The sequence below is a fragment of the Thunnus albacares genome, chromosome 6 (assembly GCF_914725855.1).
Source record: "Thunnus albacares chromosome 6, fThuAlb1.1, whole genome shotgun sequence".
Lineage (NCBI taxonomy): Eukaryota > Metazoa > Chordata > Actinopteri > Scombriformes > Scombridae > Thunnus > Thunnus albacares.
The window spans coordinates 28,042,013-28,060,343 of NC_058111.1; the positions used below are offsets into that span (position 1 = coordinate 28,042,013).

Consider the following 18,331-nt stretch of genomic DNA (forward strand, 5'->3'; position numbering starts at 1 on the left):
TTAACACAAAGTACAGCTGAGGCTTCTGACCTTAGGAGTGCACTAAAGGAAAAATCAGATCTCACTCTAACTGTGAACACCTATTCTAAGCCAGCCTTACTGTTCTGCTTTAACCAGATAAAATGTGTACATACTACAATTTAATAAAAATATACATATGGGCCTTCTCATCTTCCTGCTTAGCAGTGATCATTTCTGATAGCTGATCTTACGTTTCTTTCGCTACAACAAAGATGAAAACATGATGTGTGTGTCACATTAATGTATACATTGCATTAGATTTCTCTTTGAGTCGCAACAACTACTCAAACATTTTTCATCCAAGTTTGATTTTGATGCATATCAAACAATATTAACATAGGTTTCCCCAAGAAATAGATAGACTAATCTGATATATTGTCAATATGTTCTATTACAGTCTCAGCATACACAAATATTGTGATAATAAATATACTTGTAATGACTGGACAAACAGGTTTCCTATACATTCACAGCCAGGGTGTATCTCAGGCTCAACCCACTTGTGTAAGACACAAGAGATTAACACAAACAAGGTATTAACACAAACAACGTATTAACACAGACAAAGAGTGTCAAAAGACAGGTGTTGTAGTCCATTTTGTCTGGTGATGTGTGATCCTTCCCTTAATCTCATGATAGGCTGTCGTTAGGTTTTATTGACTGAAATCCTTCCATTCTGAGTAAGTTCTCAGAAACTATAATATATTAAATGCTAACATCAACATGATTACATGCTCACAATGACACTGCTAATGTTCTGATGATATTCAGCAGGTACAATGTCCACCATCTTAGTTTACCATTTTAGCATGCTAATATTTTTAATTAGCACTTAACACAAAGTACAACTGAGGATTCTGACCTTAGGAGGACACTAAAGGAAAAATCAGGGGATCATCAAACTTATTAAAATCATCCTGATGGGGACATAAATGTCTGTAGCAAATTTCATGACAATCCATCCAATAGTTGTTGAAATATTTCCCTCAAAACCTAAACTTCATAATGGCACTAGACGAAAAGTCAGGGAATCACGAATGTCATTAGGATTTATAGTCTGATAATAATGAATTTACCAATTTTGTCCCTTATTTTCTGTTGTGTATGAGCTACTACATATGGCTAAAAACAATGAGTACAGCCCTTAAAGTGGAAATTGCTTTTTTACTCCATCTCTCCATCTCCCTCTGTGTCTTCTTCTCCCTTCTTTTTTCCTGTTTGCAAATACAGAATCGGTAAGGATTTTAAGGATGACTTGGAGTTCTTACTCCAGGGGATATCCGAGTTTGACCTTCAGAATGGGGTAGTAGCTTCTGAGGTTCTGGCTCATGGGCCTCTAGTGTTCCCCAACAGTACCACCGAGGGTGGTCAAGCGTTCCTGGTAGGAGCCTACTATGGGAAGGGACGGGTTGTTGTGATCACACAAGAAGGACTTCTGAGAAGAGAGGTGGGGTCTGAAATAGTGAATACTGTTGAATTTCTTTGGAGTCTTTAGTGATTACATTGAGCAGTTGGTGAGAAATTTCTTTCTAAACTTGAAGAGGTTAGCGAAGAAACATAATGAATGCAGATGCTTTCATAAGGGGCAAGGGGTGGGGGGTCACTGAATGATTTGATAGTATTAAAGTGATGTGAATCATATGCTATGGCTTTTGCAGACATCAGATCTCACTCTAATTGTGAACACCTATTCTAAGCCAGCCTTACTGTTCTGCTTTTAGCCAGATAAAATGTGTATGTACTACAATTTAATACAAATATACATACAGGCTTTCTGATCTTCCTGCTTAGCAGTGATCTTTTCTGATAGCTGATCTAATATTTCTCTCCCCACAACAAACATAAAAACATGATGTGTGTGTCACATTAATGTATGCATTGTGTTAGATTTCTCTTTGAGTCGCAACTACTACTCAAACATTTTTCATCCAAGTTTGATTTTGATGCATATCAAACAATATTTACATAGGTTTCCCCAAGAAATAGATAGACTAATCTGATATATTGTCAATATGTTCTATTACAGTCTCAGTATCCACAAATATTGTGATGATAAATATACTTGTAATTACTGAACAAACAGGTTTCCTATACATTCACAGCCAGGGTGTATCTCGGGCTCAACCCACTTGTGTAAAACACAAGAGATTAACACAAACAAGGTATTAACACAAACAACGTATTAACACAGACAAAGAGTGTCAAAAGACAGGTGTTGTAGTCCATTTTGTCTGGTGATGTGTGATCCTTCCCTTAATCTCATGATAGGCTGTCGTTAGGTTTTATTGACTGAAATCCCTCCTCTTATTCTCTTCATCTTTGTCACTGAATTGCTCCCTCCTGCTCTTGCTCTCATCTCATATATTCACTCTCCTGTCAGATGGTGTGTACGTCTTTTTCTATTCACATTTAAAAAGGTTCCAAGTTGTAAAATGGCAGTTTTTCGGTTAATATTAAAATTTATCCACACATTTAGCCCTCCTTGTATTTGTAATTGTAATATTCATATCAACATTTTCCATATTTAACATATTAATATACAATATACAGTATCAGTTAAAGTTTGGACACACTTTCCCTTTAAGTGTGTCCAAACTTTTGACAGGGACTGTATGTCAAAATTGATTCTCAAGATAATTGTTTAGAAACTTAGCATGGTGATATTGTACTAGTGCACTGGATTTTTCATCTTTATATTTCATTTAAGGTATTATGGTGTTGATTTACATCTAATTTTGAAGACTATGTTTCATTATTAATAACATATCTTGGTAAATGGCATCTGGTTTAAGTTTATTCTCACTCAACACAGGTCCAAATGATGTAATTCAGATTTATTTTCTGAGATTACATTTTTTTTTATGGAAAAACAAAACCATTCTGAGTAAGTTCTCAGAAACTATAATATACTAAATGCTAATGTCAACATGATAACACGATCACAATGACACTGCTAATGTTCTGATGATATTCAGCAGGTACAATGTCCACCATCTTAGTTTAGCATGGTAGCATGCTAATATTTTTTATTAACATTTAACACAAAGTACCGCTGAGGCTTCTGACCTTAGGAGTGCACTAAGGGAAAAATCAGGGGATTATCAAACGTATTACAATCATCCTGATGGAGACGTAAATGTCTGTACCAAATTTCACAATAATCCATCCAATAGTTGTTGAAATATTTCCCTCAAAACCTCAACTTCATAATGGCACTAGACAAAAAGTCAGGGAATCACCAACATCTTTAGGATTTATAGTGTGGTAATCACGAATGTCTGAACCGAATTTTGTCCCATTCTGTCTGTTGTGTATGAGCTACTACATATGGCTAAAAACAATGAATACAGCCCTTAAAGTGGAAATTGCTTTTTTACTCCACCTCTCCATCTCCCTCTGTGTCTTCTTCTCCCTTCTCTTTTCCTGTTTGCAAATACAGAATCGGTAAGGATTTTAAGGATGACTTGGAGTTCTTACTCCAGGGGATATCCGAGTTTGACCTTCAGAATGGGGTAGTAGCTTCTGAGGTTCTGGCTCATGGGCCTCTAGCGTTCCCCATCGGTACCACCGAGGATGGGCGAGCATTCCTGGCAGGAGCCTACTATGGGAAGGGACGGGTTGTTGTGATCACAGAAGAAGGACTTCTGAGAAGAGAGGTGGGGTCTGAACTAGTGAATGCTGTTTAATTTCTTTGGAGTCTTTGGTGATTACATTGAGCAGTTGGTGAGAATTTTCTTTCTAAACCTGAAGAGGTTAGTGAAGAAACATAATGAATGCAGATGCTTTCATGGGGGCAAGGGGTGGGGGGTCACTGAATGATTTGATAGTATTAAAGAGATGTGAATCATATGGTACGGCTTAGCACACATTACATCTCACTCCAATTGTGAACACCTATGGGAGATGTTGGAGAGGTGTTAAATAATGCTCTCCACAACCACCAGTGGAGTTCAAGAGGCTTGTAGAGTCAAAGCCAAGTTGTATTGAATCTGTTCTGGCAACTCATGGTGGATGCTGACTGGACAAACTGGTTTCTTATACAGTCACAGCCAGGGGATATCTATGTCTCAATCCATGAGCTATAAACACAGACACAGAATGCTGACAAACAGGCGTTGTAGTCTAGTGATGAGTGATCTTTCTCCCAATCATTGTCATTGGGTCGTACTGACTGAAGTCCCTCCTCATTTTTTCTTTACCTTTTTCACTTAAATACTCCCTCATGCTCTTCCTCTCATCTCATATCCTCATTCTCCTCTCCTGCCAGATGGTGTTCTAGGTGGATAGCCTCGTTTGGAAAACTGTTGTCGCAGTGTAATAATACAAACAGAAAGTCAAGCTAACTTTCAGGTAAAAAAGTAACTTCTAGCTTTCAGTGTTTCTTTAAGATGAAAACCAGCATGCTTCTGGTCATCCATACATGTTACTGCATTTACTTTTTGTCTCTAAAGGAGTTGTAGGTTGACATTTTATTGTTCTAATGTCAGTGTTACAGACTTGTAACATACAGGCCATCTGATGTACTTTAAATACTATTTTTTAAACTCTGTCAACTCTCTTTCTATCCCACAGCACAGCCTGACAAAACACACCTCCATCTACGCTCAACTGGTTAATCTTATGTGCTAACGCAATTTACATCTCAGCACAGCTTTCTTTTGCCATCCACCCTCCTCTTCATCCAATCTTCAGAGCATCAATAATTCTCATCATGACCACCCAGCCCTCCCAACACCAGCAGCGTGAAGAGGCCTACATCTCCCTGATGAGAGGCTTGAAAGAGCTGGACCTCTGTGGTCCCTGTGTTCCCAGCAATCTGGTTCTGATCGGAGACAATGCCTTTCCTTTAGTAATGAACAGCCAAGGCCAGATCCTGATGGCTGCCTCTCTGTACGGCAGTGGAAGGATTGTGGTCTTGGGTCATGAGGGTTACCTGACAACCTTTCCTGCTCTGGTAGAGAATGCTCTGACCTGGCTGCGAGGAGATACATCTAAAAACTTGTCTGTGGGGGTCCACAAGAATGTCAAGGGAGTTGCTGATAATCTCAGCAGATCCAGCTTCCAAGCCAAAATTGTGGAGGCCTTTAGTGACAATCTAAAGGTTGGCGTGTATGTGACAGATGCCTACAGCGTGGATGCAGACGTAAAGCAGCTGGTGGCGTTTCTGAAAGCTGGAGGAGGAGTGCTGATAGCTGGACAGGCGTGGAGCTGGGCTGCAGATCATCCTAAGGAGAACAAGCTGCTTGAGTTTGTAGGGAATAAGGTGTCCAGCGTGGCAGGGATCTACTTCTCTGAGCATCAGGGTGACGTAGAGTGCCTGCCTGTCTGCCCTCAGATCCCATCCTCCTGCATGGCTTTAGGGTATACTTCTTTTTCTACATGTTTTACATTTAAAAAGGTTCAGAGTTGTAAAATGACAGCTTTTCTGTTAATCTTAAAATTTATCCACACATTTAGCCCTCCTTGTTTTTGTAATGGTAATTTTCATATAAACATTTTCCATATTTAACATATTTACATAGAATATACAGTACCAGTCAAAATTTTTGACTGTATTTCATAACTGATTCTCAAGATCAGTATCAGTGCACTGCATTATTCATCTTTATATTTCATTTAAGATATTATGGTGTTGATTTACACCTAATTTTGAAGATTATGTTTCATTATTAAGAACATATCTTGGTAAGTGGGATCTGGCTTAAGTTTATTCTCACTCAACACAGGTCCAAATGATGTAATTCAGGCTTATCTTATTATTATTTCTATGATTTATTTTTAATTAGCACTTAAACACAAAGTACAGCTGAGGCTTCTGATCTTAAGAGGGTTCAGAGCTCAGAAGTAAAAATCACGGGATCATCAAACTTATTAAAATCATCCTGACAGGGACATAAATGTCTGTACCAAATTTCACAATAATCCATCCAATAGTTGTTGAAATATTTCCCTCAAAACCTCAACTTCATAATGGCACTAGACGAAAAGTCAGGGAATCACGAATGTCATTAGGATTTATAGTGTGGTAATCATGAATGTCTGAACCAAATTTTGTCCCATTCTGTCTGTTGTGTATGAGCTACTACATATGGCTAAAAACAATGAATACAGCCCTTAAAGTGGAAATTGCTTTTTTACTCCACCTCTCCATCTCCCTCTGTGTCTTCTTCTCCCTTCTCTTTTCCTGTTTGCAAATACAGAATCGGTAAGGATTTTAAGGATGACTTGGAGTTCTTACTCCAGGGGATATCCGAGTTTGACCTTCAGAATGGGGTAGTAGCTTCTGAGGTTCTGGCTCATGGGCCTCTAGCGTTCCCCATCGGTACCACCGAGGATGGGCGAGCATTCCTGGCAGGAGCCTACTATGGGAAGGGACGGGTTGTTGTGATCACTCATGAAGGACTTCTGAAAAGAGAGGTGGAGTGTGAATTAGTAAATGTCATTGGAGGTTACATTGAGCAGTTGGTGAGAATTTTCTTTCTAAACCTGAAGAGGTTAGCTAAGAAACATAATGAATGCAGATGCTTTCATGGGGGGCAAGGGGTGGGAGGTCACTGAATGATTTGATTAGTATTAAAGTGATGTGAATCATATAGTACGGCTTTATCACACATTACATCTCACTCCAATTGTGAACACCTATGGGAGATGTTGGAGAGGTGTTAAATAATGCTCTCCACAACCACCAGTGGAGTTCAAGAGACTTGTAGAGTCAAAGCCAAGTTGTATTGAATCTGTTCTTGCGACTCATGGTGGACCAACATCAAGACACTTTATGTTGGTTTTTATTTTTATTTTTCACCCATTTGTATCATGATATGTCATAGTACATTCTCTGGAAATTCATTTGAGAAAAATAATGTAGATGAAACAACTGAATGTCTGTTTTTACCTTTTCCAGTGACTTAAACATTACTAAAAACAAATCAAGTTATTCCATTAATTCAAAGCAAAAATCCTGAGTCAAAATGGCCATTCAGTTTTTTTGCTCATTTGCATCATTTGTTTTTATATTTATATTTATTTTTTTCTGTGACTAACAAACTACTGTTTTTCTCAGATAAACTACCTTCTTCACAGACGCTGGCTCCATTTTGGAACAATGCCCTTCATTGGTTGGATCAAGGCCGGAATGGGGTTGTTGGTGTGGTGCCAGGTCTTAACCAAGCCTTCAACCTCTTCAGCAAGTCAGAGTTTAATTGTGAGAGGACAAATGTCAGGAAAGACCTGAGTGTATTTGTGTGTACAGCATACAGCGACAATTATGTGGAGGGGATCCAAGAGTTTGTTGCAGAGGGAGGAGGCCTCCTGATTGGTGGACATGCTTGGTATTGGGCTCAGACACACAAAGGACAAAACCCAATGACAGAATTCTCAGGTACATTAATGTGCAACTGGACTTTCCCTCTTTACTATTCAGTTCAATCTAGATAATATAACGTGATGCATCCTGAGCATATTCCAGGTACCACCTTCTACGTGCATGTGCTAATATTGTACTAAGCTACGACACTCATCAGACACAACCCCAAATTACTTAATGTACAACACCCCCATACTGACTCCCAAAGCAACAGGTGAGAATTGCATTTGCGGCCACAGACACAAAAGATGTTGGGCATCAGTCTAAAAATATTGTTTTACCCACAACAGTGAAACCCTATCAATAATACTATTAACAGTGCAACACATTGATTAAGTAGGGTTTCTTGCTCTGTCTTTCAGGAAACAAGATCCTGAACAAAATGGGCTTGAGCCTGCTGGAGAATTACATCACTGACGGTTCCTACAAGGCCCCTGTGCCAAGCCAGGCCATCAAAGACACCTACTACTTCCGCCACCTTCTACGCAGCTTTGCTGGTCATGTAACCCAGGGAGAGGAACTTACCGAGAATCAGGAGGAATGCCTTAAAAAACTGGGCAAGGACTGTGCCAAATACTTGCGCATGAAGGCTCATGACTGCTCCTCCTATACACAGATGGTGTCCAACCTCACTGACATGTTAAAGAAGTCGGGCATGCCACAGGTGGGCCATCAGTTGTGTATGATTGTTATTAGTTTGTGTAAGGAAGGCCCCTTCTAGTTATTCTGACTTTTCAGTTAGGTTTTAGGCATTCACTGCCTTATGTGGTGTAATATTCTGTTGACAGTGGGTGGTTGGGTGGTTCACTGAATTGGCCGCTGATTGCCGTCACCTATAATACTACCAATAGTACAATAATATGTCTGCATGGGGTCTGTTGTTGTTTTCTTAGCTGAAGAAACTGTGACAAGGTGAGCAACCTCTTCTGAAAGTTCAACATTTATCATTCATTTTCAAGGTATGTGACAGCCGTCCTGTGAAGAGTCCCAAAGACCACCTGCTTCTCAGCATGGGGACAGATGTATATAAGGTTTGCCCAGATCCTGATGATCTCCTGCCTTACCTCATCAAGCATAACCCCATGATGCCAGTTGTCAATAACCAGAAGATCACGATTAATGCTAACACAGCAGGTCAGGCCACAGTGTTGTAGACATACTGTATGCACAATGTTATTTTAAGTCAAATACTTCATTTGCAGAACTGCAATTGTTCAACTGACATAATTTGTCTGTAGAACTCAATATGTTGCAATAATCTTTGAGCTTTTACATTGCTTTAGTACATAGATCTCACCACATTTGTTTGTGTGTGTGTGTGTGTGTGTGTGTGTGTGTGTGTGTGTGTATCAGGTGGAGAGGAGTGGATCAGTACTGGTCTCTACCTCTCTCCTGGTATGAGGACCTCCATAACTGTACCGGCAGAGATTGTCAACAAGGAATGGAAGGTACAGTGCATCATATCAAATTAAATCATCAGGGTTATGAGAGATATGAGATGGAAATGGGTTATGTTTTTTTTATTCAAAAGAAATTCCCCAACTAACAAATCATATCTTTCAATAATACATATATCATAAAGCAGCTGTTTGCCTCATGTGCAGTAGAACTAGCAATAACTGTAACGCAGTCATGGATTGAATAATATGATTATGACTGCTTTTTAATTATGCATTTATTTGTCACACCATCCGATTATTACTCTATCTATCCATCTTGCCAGCTTCAACTATAGAACAAACTGTACAGCACTTTTGATACAGGTTTACAAAGCAGTAACACATATTCCATCTCTTCTTCAGATCCAGATAGGCTGTCAAACAGACTATCTCAATGCTGCAGAGTTGAAGAGAGCACCACATGTTCATGAGCAATTTCCTGTTACCACAGAGAAGATGCAGGTGTGGAACCTGTGGGGGGGACTCATCTACCTGGTGGCTCCACCCAACACACAGGTGGAGGGGGTAGAGGTCACAGTGCAGACAGCTGTACGTGCACCATATTATAAATCTGGTGAGTGTGTGTTGAGTAACACTGGTTCAGAGATGTGTGTATCTGTGTGTCTCCATGGGGTTAGTAGAGGGTGTGTAGCAGCACCTGTGACTTTTGCAGAAGGTACAAGCAAATATACATCATCTGTGTGCTGGGTGCAGTAGATTAACAGCTGAATGAAACTATGAGACCACATTCATAAGCAGTTCACATTTATGAAACGTTTACATTTTATTTGTTTATAATCTGCAAACAATGGCACATATTTATAATGTTTAAAATTATACAAGTTCAAACTCAGTTTTGAATTCACCCATCCCTCTGTTCTGCTCAGGTGTGACAACAAAGGCTGATTGGTTGGTGCTGCGTGCAGCTCCCTCACCCTGGGCAGAGCTGGAGTTTGAGAACATCATCCTTACTGTACCATCAGATGTTGTTCGGGATCTGGATTACCCCGACAAGTTGGCAGCACACTGGGATGCCATCATGAGAGGCGTTGCTGACCTGGCTGCTATCCCACACAAATTTCCCCGCAAAGAGAGATTTGTAACTGATGTACAGATTTCTCATGGTAAATGTGTTTTTCTGTGTATATGACTGCCTCTTGTTTGCCCAGCAGGGCCGGTGTTGAAGTTCACCACCACTCACACTGAAAATGTAAAAAACAAATGTTGAAGAATATCTAAGTGAAAATAATTTATTGAATGAGAACTTTTGCAACAACACGAGCTGTTTTTTTTTTTTTTGCTTTTCTTTCATTGGTTGCACTTATATATCAATGGACTTATCACACCACTACATCACACATGTCACCTGCGCTTATAAGTAAGACTGAATTTTTCTCCATCCAGGTTGGATGCATGCAGGTTATCCCATCATGGCACAAACACCCACAGCAGCTCATGTGGTCAGCATTGACCATGCTAGGACTAAAGGCATGTGGGGCCCCATCCATGAGCTTGGACACAACCAACAGAGAGGCTGCTGGGAGTTCCCATCTCACACCACAGAGTGTACATGCAACCTCTGGTCAGTGTATGTGCATGAAGAGGTGCTGGGGATCAACAGGGCAAAGGTGGAGTAAATCCTTTTTTTTTTTTTTTGACAAAACAAATGAGACCAATAGCTAGAATAAAACAGTTCTTAACATGTATTGTATTTTCTATCAGTAGACACCACAAAAGACAATTCCTCCTTTTTATCATATGTTGAGAAAAATATTTAGCTTTTCACTGGGATTATATTCTTTCACAATCCCTTCATTTTGTCTCGTTCAATGCAGGCTCATCCAAATATGACTTCAGAAAAGCGAAACCATCGAGCAGAGGAGTATGCTAAGGGGGGCAAGAAACTCAGCAGCTGGCACATGTGGGTCGCCCTGGAGACATATATGCAGGTGAGAGGGAATTACTGTATATTACATTCTGCAGAGAAACTATGTTTGGATCATACTGGAGTCACTTTTTAAACAGGATCACACACTGTCATAGGCAAAATGAATGCAAATAAGACTCAGAATTCCCATCTGACCCTGTGAGGGTTTAACAAAGGTCATTACACACCAGACAACAAAAATATTGATGGATGAAAATGGAGAGACAGCAATACTTCTTTTTCACACACCCCTCTACTTCTTTCTCCTTCCATGTAGCTCCAGGAAAAGTTTGGCTGGGATGCCTTTAAGAAGGTGTTTGCTGCCTACCACAAGATGAGCAACTTTCCCCAAGACAACAAAGGAAAGATGAACCTGTATGCTGAGACTTTCTCCCAGACTGTGGAGATGAACCTGTCTGGATTCTTTAAGGCCTGGGGCTGGCCCATAGAAACAGCCACAGAGGAGAAGCTCTCCAACCTGCCTCCCTGGAGTGACCACCCCATGATCCAGTATGGCTGAACTGTAGACTGCTGCAGATTCAAGTGCAGAGAGAGGGGTTTAATGATTTAGTGTATTAAATGTATTCAGTCTCTTATCAAATATCGCATGTTTAATGCAATACAAGAAACACTAGTGGACCAGTTATATATCTACAGCCTTTAAACTCAGTAGCTCCATTTGAAAATAATTCATCACTCTACCAATGATTATGATCATCTTAGATCAATTATTCAACATGACACCGCTGTACTCAATTTGCACACAGAATGTGCATGTAAGACCAAATCTACAGAATCAAACAATTTTTTATACGACTACACTTCACTTTGAATATCAGTGTGAAAAACTGACAGTTTTATTTGTTAATGCAGCATTAATACTGATACCAGTAATGAAGCATCCTCTTCATTTCATTGCTCCAGCCCAACACTAGAGAGTACTCAGCCTTTTGAAGATGGGAACATAAATGTCTTTAATGTAACTATTTTGATATTTGCCTTTACTATCAATTCAAAATACACTAATAAACATTTACTTTACTCCTCTACTACTTGTTATTCATCAGTTTGTTCTTGAATGAGAAGCGTAAAATAGTCATAACATTGATATTTTCAAATGTATAATTTTCCACATTAATGCAGACCATGAAATAATCAGATAGACTTGCACAATGCACGTAAAGAAAAAAGGAAAAGAATCAAGTATGTTACACAAGATAAAAATCAAACTGCAAGAAGACATAGAGCCCTAATATGGGAGGTTTTGTCCGACGTACAGACAGAGATGGGGCCCATACAGGCCTCAAACCATTCTTGTACACAAAGCAAACATCTTCAGTCTTTTATTATAACTGAATGAAAGCTACAAGATTTGTTTGGACATTCAATAAAAAACTATTTTAGGGATGCATAATGGAAAAAATGTTATTACTATTAATTATTATCAGCTTAATTATCATTATTAGTATGCTGCACTAAGAAAGGCAGTTAATACTAGAAGAGATGCTGACATGCTGATTTATAAAGATTTAAGGAACAAAGTTATCCAAGAGCTAAGAGAAGCTAAATCTCATTTTCATCTCAATGTATTGAATGAGGAAAAAGGCAACAGTAAATTTATCTGAAAAACATTGATAATCTCACAAGGAGGGACCCAACATTTTTAGGAGATTTTAAATTCAAAGTACAGGGAAAGTTAATTACTATTACCTCTGTCTTTAATATTTTTTTTTCTTGAGTCTGTATATGAGTTAGTTAGTTTTCAAGTGTGTAGACTAATGCATTACAAGTAAACAAAATCATCAGCCCCTTAAAAACCTCCAAAAATAGAGATACTTTGCAATTTGACACCATGTTTGTTAAATCACACAAAGATATTTTAACTCCCCCATGGCTCATTTAATTAACTTGTCTTTTAAACACAGTTCCTTTCTTGATGACTGGAAATGTGCCATTGTCACACCTATTTTTAAATCTGGAGACCGCCTTGAAGCCAGTAACTACAGACCAATAAGTATACTGCCAGTACTCTCAGAGGTTGCTGAGAAAGTTGTCATTAAACAACTGACAACATTTCTTAATACAAGCAATTTTTGTCTACATTGTATGCAATTTGGCTTTAGAGCAAATCATTTCACTGAAACTGCTGCCTTGCACTTAACAGAGCAAATTAAATCAAGACTTGGTAAAGGAGGAGTAGTTGGTGCTGTATATTTAGATCCGTGTAAAGCATTTGACACAGTCAATCATGATGTTTTAATATCGAAACCCTCTAAATTTAACTTCTCATCTAGAGCACTGGCATGGATGTCTTCATATTTATCTAATAGGAGACAATGTGTTAAAGTTGGTGACACACTGTCCAGTAACATGAAGTGCACAATGGGTGTTCCACAAGGGTCAGTGTTAGCTCCTCTATTATTTAGCCTATATATTAATGATCCCTCAACAGTGTCATGATGTAGAACTGCAAATGTATGCAGATGACACTGTTGTGTACTAACATGCAAAAACAGCTGAGTTAGCTGCTGCTACGCTAACAATTGCATTGGAAAGGATCACACATTGGCTTGATCAATCATGTCTTAGTCTAAATGTAAACAAGACAAAGGGTATGTTTTTCTCTAAAACCATGGAACAACCTCCTAACGCTGATATTCTCACTAAGGTGAAAACCTTGACATAGTTACTGATTTTAAATATCTTGGTGTGACACTGGATCCAAATTTTAACTTTAAGAAATATGTTAAAAAAACGGTTAAAACCATAAAGTACAACTTAGCAAATTTTAGACATATTGGAAACTGCCTCTCTTTGGACGCAGCCAAGATATTTGTGCATGCTATGATTCTTTCTCATATTGGCCCTTCCTCCACTATGTGACTTTGTGTACACTCGCTCAGTAAGTTCTATTAGATCCTCCAGAATATTCTCTATATGACATTGTACCAGACAATTTCGTCACACTACATTTTGGCAGTCAGCTTTCTCTGTGAAAGCCACAACTCAAGGGTGTGTCCTACCTGATGATGTGAAGAGCTGCAGTTCCATCAAAATCAAAAGAAAAAATCTGCTATAAACTACTAAGCTCTGTACGTAAGTACGTTTAAGTTTATACTATTAATTTCTAGTTGACATTGTGGGTGTAAGTGATGTGCTATTCTGTGTAGCTTTGTATTTTGAATAATGTGTCCTGTGTGTTTTCTGCTTTGTACCGTTTGTTATTGTGCTGTTTTTATTTTTTTGTTTTAATTGTGAGGGACTGCAGATGAAAATTAGTTTAAGCTAACTCTGGTGCAGTACATCAAATGTTAACATTTATTTCTGCAAAAGCTATCATCTTTATAATATGGACTCAACCTCAGTCACAGGGTTCCCTGTTGCTTCAGTGCAACACCTATAATACCAATATTATTTTGATTTTCCTGGTAGTATGAGTGTGAGTAATACCACAGTTATGACAAGAAAATGTTTTATACAACTGTTTACTCTTCCAGCCATTCTAAGCCAGCCTTACTGTTCTGCTTTAGCCAGATGTGTATGTACTACAATTTAATACAAATATACATATGGGCCTTCTCATCTTCCTGCTTAGCAATGATCTTTTCTGATAGCTGATCTTATGTTTCTTTCCCCACGACAAACATGAAAACATGATGTGTGTGTCACATTAATGTATACATTGCATTAGATTTCTCTTTGAGTCGCAACAACTACTCAAACATTTTACTTCATCATTCAAGTTTGATTTTGATGCATATCAAACAATATTAACATAGGTTTCCCCAAGAAATAGATAGACTAATCTGACATTTCGTCAATATGTTCTATTACAGTCTCAGCATCCACAAATATTGTGATGATAAATATACTTGTAATTACTGAACAAACAGGTTTCCTATACATTCACAGCCAGGGTGTATCTCGGGCTCAACCCACTTGTGTCAGACACAAGAGATTAACACAAACAAGGTATTAACACAGACAAGGTATTAATACAGACAAAGAGTGTCAAAAGACAGGTGTTGTAGTCCATTTTGTCTAGTGATGTGTGATCTTTCCGTTAATCTCATGACAAGCTGTAATTAGGTTTTGCTGCATGAAATCCCTCTGCTTATTCTCTTCATCGTTTTCACTGAACTGCTCCCTCCTGTTCAGGGGAGCAGGGGTTCACTGTACATTGCAGTAATATGTAAGTACATGCACATCGCTCTCTCTCTGTCTTTCTGTGTGTGTGTGTGTGTGTGTTTGTGGTGTGTGTGGTGTGTGTGTGTGTGTGTGTGTGTGTGTGTGTGTGTGTGTGTGTGTGTGTGTGTGCATCCGGTATTCCGTTGTGAGGACATGTATCTGTTTACACAGTTGTGTTGTGGAGACTTGCCTCCTTTTTGGGGACAAAAAGCATGTCCCCATAATGTAAATCAGTAATTTTAGGATGAAGACTTGGTCTTTTCTGTCTCTTGTCAGCTAAAGTCCGTCCACTTGTAATGTTTCACAGCAGAGGGAATGAGCCCAGCGGAAATGAGTCAAAACTTTTTTACTTGCTGTAATGGTTCCTCCTGTTCATACTGACTGTTAGAAGATCCCTTCATAAAGCACTTACAACGTCAATGATGGGGGCCACACTGTTTGTACTGTTTTTAAAGGACAGTGTCACAATTTTTCAAGTCTGTCCTAAAAAAAATAAGCAGGGATGAGCCCAGCGGGAGTCAAAATGTTCAGCAAGGACAACAACGTTTTGACTTTTCATCTTTTTCAGGATTCAGAGATAAATAATCCTGTTCATGACGGATTCATTCATTGATCGGCAGGTTTCATCAAATCACAATTACTTTTATAATTAAGTCTTCCTGTATGATGTGGATTTTCTGGCTGGTGTTTTAAGAGTTCAAAAGGCCGCCGATGGCTTTCCAGCAGATGAAAACTAAGTTTGGGTGGGGAAAAACACGATTGAAGATGTCACATCATTTGCTCAGTAGCCTGCATTCAAGTGTCTTCTGGGATTCTGGTTAATAATTTAATGATTTAATGTAGGCTATTCATCAACTCAGGCCTTTTTTCTTCCTTTTTTTCATAATTCTTACTTTCATAATTCTGGATACTGGATTAAGGAAAAGATCCTTTTAGTGTCGGGAATGAATGTAAGTCAATGTAATGTCCCCTGAAGTGATGGAAACATGACTGTGTGTTTGTGTGTGTGTCAAGAAGTGGAGGGTGGATCAGTACAGGAAGGTAAGTACACAGAATCAAATAATTGTAATTCGTCGTGAATCTGCTAATTTGCTATTTCAGACTGTCTCAACAGTTTTTCAATATTCAGTATGATGCATTTTATTGGTGTTAAGTCTTAATCCATGGTGCATTTTACAAAGTTATTAGTCAATAAAAATTCAAAGCTTCCTTTTGTTTTTTCAGATGTGACAACAGCTGATGATTGGTCATTGCTACGTACAGCTCCTCCACCCTGGGCAGAGCTGGAGTTTGACAACATTGTCCTCACAGTACCATCACGTGTTGTTCAGGACCTGGACCGCCCTGATGTAGTGGCTTTGTTCTGAGATCACATCAAGAGGGGCATTGCTGAACTTGCTGCAAAGCCATTAATTTCCCCGCAAAGAACAGATTGTTGCAGATGTGCAGATCTGCTGGTAAGCGTGTTTGGCTGTGATACTTTATATTCCTGCCTCTTGTTCACTGCTTAGTATTTTACTTTTATTCATTTAAATCTTTATTCATATGAAATTCAAGCAAATGTTTTCTCTCCTGCACCCCCTGTGAAAAGATGGTTGTTGCCAATAGTTACTTTGAAAGGAGTTGTACTGTATATATGACTGTACCCAGACCAGGATATTCAGAGTCAGCACTTCAAACACGTTTTAATGCCTTTGTTAAACATATGTGGTGTGAAAACATCAGTGTTCATCTTTGACAAAACAATTAGAAACCAAAAGGGAGAATTTATATTTTTTAGTTTGATGATGGCGCCCCCTGTCTTTGCATTAGTACGTCTGGGATACTGTTAGTTCTCCATGTACATAGATAGAAAACATGTTTCCATGCAGAAAGTCAAATTTCTTCATTTTAAAGAAGTTTCCTAGAAACATATGCTATTGTAAGTTGTGTAAGGCATGGTGAGCTCATCAGTGACTCAGCTCACAAATTTAAAAGTTTAGTTATTCCCTTAAAATCCTTAAAATAACATCTACTTCTCCCATTAAAAAAATTCATGAATCAATGAATATGCAAATGTTTTAGATTTAAAGGTAACTGCTGGTGCAGTGAAGTGAAGCTCAAACATCCAACTGGTGACAATAAGCCACACACATTTTTGAGTGGAGGGGGACTTTAACATTACAATGTAATGAGGGTCATATTTTCCATGCAGGCTCACCGAGTGATGACCTTAACCAACAGAAAGTCTCAAGAAACTCAACAACTGGCCCTGGAGATGTATATGCAGGTTAGAGAGAATTAAATTCTTAGACAAATTATGTTTGGGTTATTCTGGAGTCAGGGTTTAAACTAAACAGGAAACCTATCAGAAATGAAAATTGTGTGTGTGTTTTAGAGCAAAGTTTACTCAGCTCTACATTGCTGGATGTATAAAGTTATTTATAGGCCACAAAGGGATTTGTACCTTGTTTTGTTAAAAAAAAAAAAAAAAAAGCTGGTGGACCTTGGTGGATTATGGGAGACAAAACATAACTTTTGATCTGCTGAGGCGCTGTCCATGGTGTTGAAAAGTGCGCTCAGTAGGTGTGCTAAGCTGGATTCTTTAAGGCCTGGGACTGGCTCATATTCATTCAGTATGAAAGTACAGCATTGATCCTCCCTGTCTGGGTCCCAAAACTTTAAAATCCAGTAGAACTAAAATTCACAGTCTATAGTGATGAGATAGACCTCATAGAACACATTGAATATGGTAAGGATAACAAAAAGGTTAAAAAAAAAATGAAGCAGCAGCGGTCTAGATGTCCTGACTTTTAGACCTAGTATGGGTTAAGATCCAAAGACACTAGAGTCCAAGTAGAGATAACCCTGGTAGTCATCAGGAGTTTAGCTCCAGAGCTAGAGGACAGTATACAACTGAGTCAGGATACAGACTGAGTTGTACTCTGCATGAATGAGCTGGTCATAATGTGTAAAATAAGAGGAACACAGCTTTAATGAAGGTAAATATAATGTATTTGATGAGGACCTTGGATGCTGAGCCTTTATACACATTTCAGTAAAGCCAACTACAAGCAAGAAGCAAAGTAGTGAAAGAGTAAACGTTTTTTAGAATAAGGTGCAGCCTCATTTACTCAGAAAAGGAACTGTGATAAGAAACGTACATGAGGATGTTGTGGATGTGTTTTTTCAAGATAAGCAGGTTTCACACACTTAATTTCCTTTTTCTAGTTCCTCTAGTTCTAAATAGAGAGTTAGAGAGAACTGGCTATTATCATACCTGCTGTCTCTTATGCTGCGATCATATTGCAAAATTCAGGTCTGTCGTATCACAACTGGAGCTTGAGATGATTACTCACGCTTTCGTATCTTCCCGGCTGGACTATTATAATTCCATTTTCACATGTCTCAGCA

The 18,331-nt window shown here is 38.7% G+C and overlaps 1 protein-coding gene and 1 long non-coding RNA gene across 2 annotated transcripts; one reads left to right on the forward strand and one right to left on the reverse strand.

The window, feature by feature from the left end:
* The first annotated feature begins 4,711 nt into the window (after window positions 1–4,711).
* On the forward strand, window positions 4,712–11,628 carry LOC122984337 (TRPM8 channel-associated factor homolog). The gene is made up of 11 exons (XM_044354721.1): window positions 4,712–5,382; window positions 6,222–6,438; window positions 7,102–7,399; window positions 7,747–8,048; window positions 8,344–8,518; window positions 8,738–8,832; window positions 9,187–9,397; window positions 9,711–9,947; window positions 10,228–10,451; window positions 10,659–10,772; window positions 11,028–11,628. Exons 1-11 carry the CDS (start codon window positions 4,733–4,735, stop codon window positions 11,268–11,270), a joined length of 2,766 nt encoding a protein of 921 aa, XP_044210656.1. The 5' UTR covers window positions 4,712–4,732; the 3' UTR covers window positions 11,271–11,628.
* LOC122984348 lies at window positions 10,664–11,709 on the reverse strand. Its single transcript, XR_006403865.1, has 3 exons — window positions 11,639–11,709; window positions 11,124–11,281; window positions 10,664–10,754 (listed from the first exon to the last, which is right to left on the reverse strand). It is a non-coding gene; the product is annotated as an uncharacterized LOC122984348 (long non-coding RNA).
* Between the last annotated feature and the right edge of the window lie 6,622 nt (window positions 11,710–18,331).